The 11,472-nt window shown below is 42.7% G+C and overlaps 1 protein-coding gene across 1 annotated transcript; it reads left to right on the top strand.

Annotated features, from left to right (window-relative positions):
• The first annotated feature begins 9,469 nt into the window (after positions 1 to 9,469).
• LOC143504269 (uncharacterized protein F54H12.2-like) lies at positions 9,470 to 10,762 on the top strand. Its single transcript, XM_076995785.1, has one exon. It carries the CDS (start codon positions 9,470 to 9,472, stop codon positions 10,760 to 10,762), a length of 1,293 nt encoding a protein of 430 aa, XP_076851900.1.
• The last annotated feature ends 710 nt before the right edge of the window (positions 10,763 to 11,472 follow it).

Below are 11,472 nucleotides of genomic sequence, written 5' to 3'. Positions count from 1 at the left end.
CCTCTCCTGTCACCTTGTTTTTCATTGACACTGTGCAGGGGGGAAGATGAATAAAAATAAAAATTTAATGATATGCTACTTACACAGCAGCTTGATAGTTAGCTAGCTAAAACAAACATCTCAATAGTAAGTAATAGCTTGTGGTCTGTCAAGGTAAATTTATTGATACAATCACTAACGTTAACATGGATACGAGGAAGCGTTTGCTAACCATACTTTATTAGATGCAGCACAATATAACTAAAAAAAGATGCCTTAATTGTCAAATTTGATCAAGCCAGTCCAAAGATATTCAGTTAGCTCGTTAGTTTCCTGTTTACTTCCTAGAATCGTCAGCGGGCGTCATATGCCGACTTGAAGCTGATTGGTTTATGCAAAATAGTAATGCATTGTGGTAGCGAAATCTTATTTTTGCACAGGGAAAAATGGAATAATGTTTGAACAGTTAATGTAGAACTAGAATATATGTAATATAGGACTATTCTGTTTCCTAAATATATATTTAGGTTAATATACTTTTTGGCATACCGTCCTCGAGACATATATGAATTTGCAGCGCTTTATTTACTGCACATACCATCTACACCCGGTTGCCAGATTCGCCGTTTTCACTCCAAATTGGGCTTGTTTGAAACTCCTTCAAAGTTTTTCGTTTTTGGGCTACTTTTCACTTGGCCCACCGCGGGACTTACAAGTCAACAATAACAATCCATGGCGATATAATACTTAAATAGTCTCAATTTTAACACTCTAACACTTTGGGCTACTTTTGGCTTCTGACGGGCGCATTTTACACTGACTTTGGCCGGAATATTTATGTACCACCTGCCAACCCTGGCCACACTTCGCTCGTGTTGACTGCAAGTGCACCAACTTATCAGTCCACAGAGACAAGCTGGAGCCTTACAAGTGATTGGAAGCTCTTCTAACCAATACTTTACTTCCTTCTGAAGCTAACCAGCCCTCATTTGCCACGATTGCTCAATTATATTTTTTTATTGAGCCCTCGGAAAGTCGCGCTTCATTTCCAATGTGGGTCCGCTAGCATAGCAACATAAGCTAACCTTTGCTAACCTAAGCCAAGCTCCCCAGAACACACTATTCGGCGAAACTGAAGCAGTCGTGGATTATTTTGTTCGTTTTTATTCTGATTGTGGATACTTTTGAACATAAACCGATAACTTTTTATGGAATATATGAGCAATTTTCGGCATTTTCGCCAACCCGGAAGTGAGACCGTACACCCGCTACGACGCGACTCGGTGTACTCGTGAGTAAAAATTGATAATTTTTCATAAGCGATATTGTACAAAATATATATTCTAATACTGTCTATAATCTAATGTTTAGTATTGGAGCTTTTGAGTGCTGGAGTACTCTGTATCGTGTCGGATGCTACCGGAGTTGGCTACGGTAGCTTGCATAGCCTGTCGGACTATATTGGACATAAATGTCATATCATATAACGTTCATAATTGGACATGGAATTTATTCATTGGAATTTTCTGGTCTTTCTGTAATATGTGCAACGTTGTTGTTTGAAATAGCTCATCGGTTTCGTGTATGGAATTTGTTAGCATGTTGGCTTGGTTGGCCAAGGGTGTGTACTGGCTGTGGCATACATTGGAATGTTGAACTTGACATTCCTTGGAACAAAGTGGAATAACTTTGCAATGCTTGCATGGATTTGCTCCATTTTTTCTGTGTTATTAGAAAAGACCATAGCGAAATATATTTCAAATTTATAGACTGAACGGAATGGAGCTATGTGAATATACATGCTTGTGATGCTCAAGGTCAAGTGCATTTCTGACATTCCTGGCATATTAGCATCTGTAATAGAGGTTCTAAAATAAAACAAACCAAGGAATATGGTATTGAAGTGAATCAATATGTTCCCCCAACTGTCTACTTCAGTTTGAGCCATGAATTATCATTTCCCTATATGTACAACTTGAGATATCTAGTTTTATAGTGGACTATGTCGGGAATCTGAGGAATTTTAAAAATGGCCGCCTGGAATGTGTGCACAATAGAGTTAAAATGATCTAAAAAGGTGAGCTTCTGAACAAAAATACTGGATATGACTGATTAGTTTTTGATCAGTGTATCTTAATAATCCATCTACTGTCTTTGCAGGTTTGCAACCTACAACCACCTGATGGCCTTCTGGGAACTGATTGAACCTGCAACACATCAGATGATACGGGTCACCAACTCCAAACCTACTTTCTTTTAGGGTCTGTCTGCATTTGGATGCCCAAAGACAAAGTACAGGCCTACCTGCCAGAGGAGTTTGGGAATTTTCAGGACACACAAGTTATCCTGGATTGTACAGAGCTCTGCTGCCAAACACCATCATCCCTGCTGTTACAGAGTGAAGTCTTTTCCAATTATAAGTCTCATTGTACCTTCAAGGCCTTAATTGGAATGGCACCCCATGCTGCCATAACCTTTGTGTCTGGACTCTATGCTGGGTCTATTAGTGACAGGGAGATGTTCAGACAGTCAGGAATTATTCCTCTACTTACCCCTGACATGGCAATAATGGTGGATAAGGGCTTCCTGGTAGACGATCTTGTACCATGTAAGATCCACAGGCCAGTTTTCCTGAAAAGGTGCACACGAATGTCTGCACATGACGTAAAACACACACAGTCCGTAGCCAGGCTCAGGGTACATGTTGAACGGTGCATCCGACGAGTAAAGGAGCACAAATTGTTTGACACCGTCATCCCCATGTCTATTTCAGGCAGCATAAATCAGCTATTTACTGTATCTTGTCTGCTTGTGAACTATCAGAATGGACCACTTGTAAAGACATGGAGCAAATTTTAGAATGTATGCATTTAAATATCGAAAATATGTAAATATGTTTTGATGCTTTAATATTACTGGTCTTAATAACCTGCTGTAATAAACCTTGGCTTGGAGAATCAAAAATCCTTCTCATATTTTTTTTATGTCTGCACTTAAAGGAAGACATAAAAACAGTGGAATTAATGCATTGACAGAAAAAACAAACAAATCACTTCTTAATGAACAACAGTTAATTAATCTGACACTATACAGGTAATCATTGTATTTATGTTTTACTGCAAACACTTTTGTATGTAATGGTAAAAGAAAAAATGATCCGCTTTTTCTCTAATGGTGTGCATCACTTCTTGATTTTTGTAAACTCGCTCAACTAGTGTGTCCTCCTGAGCACACACAACAAAATCACACCATTCTAAACCAGTCAAGAGGATCTGTCCCTGAACTTGCCAGCAGTACTTGTGTTGCCTCCGAAGTTTCAAAGCACCGCTTGACATTTTCAGATAGGGGCAGTCCACATAACTCTGAATGTTGGGGCATTTGACTTCTAAGAGTCCAAATGGTGGATTCTCAGAGGGATCGAAGATTACTCCATCAGGGGAACAACCCAGCCATGGAGCATCAGGGTGAATGACAAACCCACATGGTGAATAATTCACATTTTTCAGAATGCAGTACTCTTGAACTGCAACTGGCTCCATATGAATTCCTCCCCTCATGTCCTTGGTCTGGACAGTTCCCCTGTAGATTCTCTCTGCCAAATTATCTGCAGAAGTATGTCCTCGAACATGGTTTGCCTCATGGAAACGTGTAGATCAGGCATGTCAAACTCAGTTTGGCTGTGGGGCCGGATCCAGACCTTCTGTTCTTAGGTGAGCCGGATCAGTAACTACAAATCAACTCCAAATATTTCGCTTTATTTTTCAGTACTATGCTTTATCATTCAGCCTACATTTTATAATCATGGATGAAAAGGGATCTTTTCTAAGCACAACACATTAAAACAATGAAAAAAAAAAAGATTTTCATGTTTGACGGTGAATGTGTTAACAACTGGTTTATTTTAACAGTTGAGTGAATGCAGTTTTATACCTGAAGCAACTCACCACATTAACAAACTCAAGTGGGAGCTATGAAAAAAACATTTTCGCCTTAATAGTCATACTGCTTTGAAATAAATAAAAAAAGAAATACAAATAAAAGTTATAGCAGTGCATGGGTAATAAAATTAGACTACATCAGATCAAACTACTAGGCTGGGCCTACTGAAGCTGAGAACATACTGCACAATATTAATTATCTTTAATATGAAACCAGATGAATCTTATTTTTAATGATCTGTATTCATGAGTGCAAACAAATTTCGTGTCATCACACTTTTTTTCTCTCATATATTAGTATAGGGCCCCTCATGTCAAAGTGACAGGTTGACCTCTAGTTGAACCCGCCCCCCCCCCCACCCCCAACCCCCCCCCCCCCCCCCCCCCACCACGCCCCCCCCCCCCCCCCACCACCCCCCACCCCCTACATCACCCCACCGTGTGACGTCATCACATCAATCAATGTCAAGACGATCAAAGTGTAAAGCAATGCTTTGATATTTTGTTTCGATAAGTTTTGATAAGCTTAATTAAAACATTATTTTGATCTTCTTTGATGTCGACTCTCCGGAGCTGTGTAACCCTAGCCACCTGCGACACACACACACAAACACGCACACACACACACGCGCACACACGCACACACACACACACACACACACACACAAACCCCTAGTCCACACAGAACAACGCTAAAGACAGAGGGTCTCAGGCACACACACACACACTGATGCGCTCGCACATGACCTTGACTAGCGCTGTAGGGAAACCGTTATCTGCACACACGCACACATACACACACGCGCCCTTAGTCACACACACACACACATCCCTAGTAGCGCAGAGCCGCGCATGCGCACACAAATATGCTTACTTTGAGTAACTTCAAACAAAACTCTGATGAACCAATGAGGAGGCATTCTCAACAGACCAATCCGGGGTGCGTGTCTAGCGCGCGAGCATTTAAGGAGAGAGAGGGGGAACGTTTCCTTGAGGAGTCAACATGCAGTCTATGGTGGTAAGCGATTGTCCGTACGCTCCTAAAAAACCTTTCGCATTTCAAAAAAGAAGAATCGATCCGATGGCGCACGGCGACACTCAACGCTACTGGCCTCTGAAAGATGACAGGGGTAGCGGAGGGTACCATTTTGACGAGAACACCTGCACGGTTACCTTCTTCACGATCCCAATTCCGTGCGTCCTCTTACCTGAAAAAGCTGCCGAGAAAGTGGAATACGATCTGTACGACTGGAAGGAGTTCCGAAGATGGCGCACGGAGTTTGAATACCTTTTGGAGAGAGGAGAAGTGCCGCTTCATACTATTAAGGAGCACGAATGGAAAGGTTACAGAAGCCCGTACCACGTTTTCAACATCCGAGCGTGTATGCTCGCCGAGGGAGTAGTAGACCTCTGTTTGGCGGTGACTTGCTCGCGTAAACGCGGGGCTCCCGGAGAAGACGTCGGGAAAAATGGCGAGGTGAAGTTCGGGCGTCTCAACTGGTACCAAATGCTAAAGTATTTCGCCATGGTCGATAATCTGTTCATGAATATGATGAAAAACATGGGCATTGAAACTATTAAGACGAATCTGTACAGCATGTTTGAGGAGTGCAAAGAAGAAAAAGTCGTGCCTCTGCCACAAGTCATCGAGGAACCCTACGAAGAAGACTCCTCCCACTCCTCATCATCCGATATAAATGAGCCGACCATAGCCGAGCAAGACAAACTGGTCATCATCGACATGGCGAACCTAGAGGAGGATCTCGAGACCTCTTCCTCGTCGAGCTCCAATGACAGCGAAGGACCCCCTCTTTCAGATCCTGAAGATAAAGAGAACGTGCCTCCCGAAACACCTTCAGTCGAAAAAACGGCCGACGAGATAGACGGCGTTCTCAGCACGAAGGTGCTAAAGATCATTCGAACCGTGCTCGGAGCCCTGCTGGATGGGATTATCGCTAAGGATATTAAGGAAAACTGCTACGGATGCGCTATCGATCACCCGAGTCAACTTCAGCACCAATGCCTGAGTGACCCTGAACCGAGCTATTTCTATCTCAACCTACCCAAGCTGCTTAAGAAAGTGTTCAAGCCGTGGTTCCCGCAAACGGTGACCGTAGCGCTGAATATGTGCGGTATCACAAATCCTCCTCCTCACAGCAAGATCTCCGCCGCTGCTGAGGCGATGATGATGGAGCTAAAGGACGAAAGTAACATCAAAGACGCTCTGAGAGAGATTGAAGAGCAAAGTCAGGATCTGTGCGAGAACGAAGACCTGCAGGAGCGCCTTAAGGATGTCTGGACGCTGCAAGAAACCATGGCCCTTGACGAGTCGCCTGAAAAGAAGCCTCAGCATTCTGAAAATTGAGAAAACCTTGTGAGCAGGCGTGACGGTTCTACATCCGAGAACAATCAATTAATAAGGGACATGATCTCTTTGTTCAGCAACGCCGTCAACGTCACAGCTTACGGACTCGCTGATGAGAGCGAGAGATTATCTGCTTTTTAAAAAAATTTTTTAACTGATGGAAATGTTCTAAACTATGGGAAACCTTGTGAGCAGGCGTGACGGTTCTACATCCGAGAACAATCAATTAATAAGGGACATGATCTCTTTGTTCAGCAACACCGTCAACGTCACAGCTTACGGACTCGCCGATGAGAGCGAGAGACTATCTACTTTAAAAAAACTAATGTGCTTAGTACGGGAATCTAGCGACCTATGGAGTTCTCTGATCTCCGAAGCCGGTAATACTAGTTATCCGGCACACACGTATATATCAAGCATTCTTTCTTACATGTTTGAAAAACCCCATGTATGTAGAGACGCTCACCTATTATGCATTTTCACATTTGTAACCGACGTGTGTGTTTTGAAACTAAGTAAAGATGAAAAGGTTGATGTAAAAGAAGCCTTTGAACTTACTCTATCAATATTAATTGATCATAATATAAATGTAATCTCATTTGCCAAAAGTTTGTTTATAAAACTATGAAGCAATGTATTCTCAAATGTAACCTCATTTGCCAAATTCTTTTTTATAAATCTATTTTTTATTTAATTTTTTTATAAATATGTATTCTCAAATGTAATCTCATACTCCAGAAGTTTGATAATAAAACCACGAAACAATGTATTTGTTGAATCATTGTAATCGAGTCAACATGACAGAACGTTTGCTGAAAAAGATTTACTATACCCCCTCAAACCCAGGATCTTACGGAGGGGTAGAGGGTCTGCAAAGGAGCGTTGAGGAGAAGACCGGTAAAAAGGCAGATGCCAAAAAAATCAAAACCTGGTTAGCGGCGCAGGATGCGTACACGCTACATAAACCGGTCTCTGGGAAATTTAAAAGAAACAGAGTAATCGTGAAACACATTGACGAGCAATGGCAAGCCGATCTGGTAGACATGTCTGCCTTATCGGAGCATAACGACGGCGCAAAGTTCATGATAACATGTATAGATATACTATCCAAATATGCGTGGGTGCGCGTCCTAAAAAACAAGACCGGCGTCGAGGTTACCAAGGCCTTCGAATCGATTCTCAAGGAGGGTAGGGTTCCTAAAAAACTTCAGACCGATGAGGGAAAAGAATTCTTTAACAACAGATTCCAGACATTAATGAAAAACAATAACATCGTTCACTTTGCTACCGGGACCGGGCAAAAAGCCTGCGTGTGTGAACGGTTCAATAGGACGTTAAAAACCAGAATGTGGAGATACTTCACGGCAGTCAATACGAGAAAATACGTAGACGTGGTGCAAGACCTGGTTCACGCCTACAATCGTAGCTATCATAGCAGCATCAAAATGAAACCCGCAGAAGTGAACGAGGAAAACTCTTTCAAAGTTTTTAAAACCTTGTACGGATTGTTTGCACCGAGAGAGCAAAGAAAAAAATTGAGTTTCAAGTTTAAAGTCGGCGATACCGTTAGAATTTCGCGATTAAAACATCAGTTTGAGAAAGGTTACGTGCAGAACTTTACGGATGAATATTTTACAGTGTCTGAACGAATAGGGAGAGATCCTCCCGTATACAAACTGCAAGATTACGATGGAGAGAATTTACAAGGAACCTTTTACGAGCAGGAGCTGCAAAAGATTGTACTCGGTAAAGATAAAACTTTTAAAATAGAAAAGATTATATCTGAAAAGACTAGGAACCGAAAGAAGATTTGTCTGGTCAAGTGGGTCGGATGGCCGGACAAGTTTAACTCGTGGATTCCTGCCGAGGAAATCCGCGACATCGTGAAAGGATAAAAGGAGGCGTTGTACTTTTACATAAAATTATAACGCCGTAATCATGGAGGAAAGCGGATTCTTCGTTACTCTCCCGAGCAACGCTTCGAAAGACATATACCCCGATAACAGAATTTCGTGCTACAGGACGCATTTCTTAAAACCTATAGAGTTGTCTGGTGAGTGGGAGGTAGCTCTCACAGAGGTGCAATATCCTAACACGTGGTTCAATCTGCACGAGAAGAATGGCGAGGAACCTACCTTTGTAGTTAGAAGGGTAGACGGTGTGATCACAAAGTTTTTTATTCCGCAAGGGTATTATGACGACATATACCTCATCGTAAAGGAAATGAATAAGAAGCTGAAAACTTTGGACCCCGAACTAAAGTTAGAATACCGCCCGCTGAAAAACAAAATCCGACTTTCAGTGTCCTCCAAAAACTATTGTTTAGAGGTTAAAGGTAACCTATCGCTTATTCTCGGGCTGGGGCCTCACAAATGCCTCACACAGGAAATGCCGGAGGCACCCTACCCTACGGACCTTCGCGGAGGGATTTACACATTGTTCATGTATAGCGATATTATACAATATCAGAGAGTGGGGGACAGCTTTGTGCCGTTGCTGAGATGCGTACATATAGGGGGGAATAAACACGATTTCGTCACAGTATCGTATGATAAGCCACACTACGTACGTGTTACCAAAGCTCTCATAAACGATATAACCGTCGAAATCAAATCCGATCAAAATATCGAAGTACCTTTTCAATACGGGAAAGTTATAGCTAAACTTCACTTTAGACCGGTAAAACATTCATTCTGCATTTGAAGAAAAAGAAAGAAAGAAAAAAAAATGCATCGAACGAGTTACGGAGATCCTCAGATCTATGTGGACTACTATAAGCATCAAGCCGGAAATGGTCTTCCGGGGTTCCAAGGGTCCCCGGTCATGTATGGGGCGGGACTCGGAGGTATGTTCAAATCGCTTTTTAGGATGGCGGTTCCCCTTATCAAAAGAGGATTCTCTATAGCAACGCCTCATTTAAAAACCGCCGCGAAAGGGATAGTAGGCGACGTGATTAGCAACTTTGTGGCCAAGAAGCAAGAGGGATCGGGACTCGCCGCCATTGCCCGCAGGAACGCTAGGTGTCCTCCCGGAAGACGCCTCGCGTCATCGTATAAAAAACGCAACGTCGTCGCGAGTAAGGTCAAAGTGAAGAATAAAACCAAACGAAGAAGCGGTAAACGATCTTCCTCCGATAACAAAAGAAAGCTGAACATCTTCTAGAACAGCTATGGCCTTTCTGCATAGTATGTCGACCGAATGCGCCAAAACAGAATTGGATATCTTTACTCTGCCTTACACTCAAACGAGTATCGAAAAGTACGCGTACGTGGAAATACCGCCGCTTTCATCCGTTGCTGACGGAGGGGCGCCGATAGATTTTTACGTAGCGGGTAATAGCGACGATTACCTGGATCTCAACAACACTTTTTTATACCTAAGATGTAAAATCACAAACCCTGACGGAACCGACATAGCCGCCGACGCAAAGGTCGGCGTCGTGAACTACCCGATAGCCTCCCTTTTTTCACAAGTGGACGTTATGCTAGGAGACCGCCTCATCAGTCAGTCGAGTAATACGTACCCTTACAGAGCCGTCATGGAATGCCTCATGAATTACAGCAAGGACACGCTGGAGACTCAGTTTTCAAGCGGTATGTTTTACAAGGACACGGCGGGGCATATGGATGCTACGGACCCGGCGGCCCTGAACATGGGTCTCAGAAGCAGAGCCGCATTGAGCGGTGAAAGTAGACCCTTTGATCTGATCGGATACATTCACTCCGATATATTTTTTCAGGATAAATTTTTACTGAACGGAGTCGATCTGAAAATTAAATTTGTAAGGAGTAAAGACGAGTTCTGTCTGATGAAAGAAGGACAGACGGACTACGTTATAAAAATACTAACGGCTTCTCTTTTTGTGAAAAAAGTCACCGTGTCTCCCTCGGTGAAGTTGGGCCACGCGCAGGCGCTTCTGAACGCCACGGCCAAGTACCCCGTGGAAAGGGTGTGCATGAAGACTTTCAGTTTACCCGCGGGGAGCCGCGTATGCACCCAAGAAAATCTGTTCCTGGGCCCTCTTCCAAAAACCGTCGTTATAGGAATGGTGGATAACGACGCATACGTAGGAGCCTACAATAAAAACCCCTTTAATTTCAAACACTACGACACAGAGTTTATCGCTCTCTACGTGGACGGAACCCAACATCCTGCTAAGCCTTTTCAACCGAATTTTCAAGCCGGTAACGCCGTTCGTGAATATCACTCGCTAATTCTGGCTTCGGGAAAACACCTTAAAGATCAAGCTCTTTCCATCGGTCGTCAAGAGTACGTAAGAGGCTATACATTGCTGGCTTTCAATCTATCACCCGACGATGAAGGAGGGCAGCATCTGTCGCTGATAAAGTCCGGAAATATGAGAATGGAACTCCGGTTTAAAAATCCTCTGCCGAGGACCATAAATCTCGTTATTTACGCGACGTTTGATACCATACTGCAAATAAATAACCACCGTAACGTACTCATCGACTACCAATAAAAAAAAAAAAAACGCATGGACACCGGAGAACTTACAGAGGTGATGAGAAGCTGCCGCGCTTTGGAGAAAGTCTTTTCGGGAGTGGTTCCTTGCGACCGGCTACCTAGCGTTAAGCTGAAACGCTTTCCCGCTATGTTTGTCGTAAACACGCACCCCAGTCATATGCCCGGGGAGCACTGGTTGGCCTTGTGTCTGAACGACGAAAGGTCCGGAGAATTTTTTGATTCTTACGGTAACCCCCCAGACTACGAACTCTTTCCTAAATCTATTTATTCGTTTATGAAAAAGAACTGCAAAGAAATAAGACATAACTCAATACAGGTTCAGAGCTATGATTCCGTTTGCTGCGGCCCTCACTGCGTTTTCTTTTTATGTCAAAGGGCTAAAGGAAGATCGTTTAATCAAGTTATATCGAATTATAAGGACGATGTAAAAATCAATGATAAAATGGTTGTAACTTTTGTCAAAAAAATGTATACTAGACTAAATAAGAGATGTTCCGTTACTTGTAATCAGCGAGCGTGTTCCGGCGAAAAGTTTAAATGCTCTGTAAAAAATTAGACGTACGCCATTTTGTCTTTTTTTTTTTGTATTTTTTATTAATAAGTTGTAATTACAATGAATAAATAAACGATACAACCATATATATTGTTTTTATGTCCTTAATCAAACTTCACCCATGCCGAAGAGTTGAAAGTAGAATCAAAACT

The sequence above is a fragment of the Brachyhypopomus gauderio genome, unplaced genomic scaffold, assembly GCF_052324685.1.
Source record: "Brachyhypopomus gauderio isolate BG-103 unplaced genomic scaffold, BGAUD_0.2 sc248, whole genome shotgun sequence".
Classification (NCBI taxonomy): domain Eukaryota; kingdom Metazoa; phylum Chordata; class Actinopteri; order Gymnotiformes; family Hypopomidae; genus Brachyhypopomus; species Brachyhypopomus gauderio.
The sequence above is the reverse complement of the archived record's forward strand: the minus strand, read 5'-3'. Positions and strand labels throughout refer to the sequence as shown.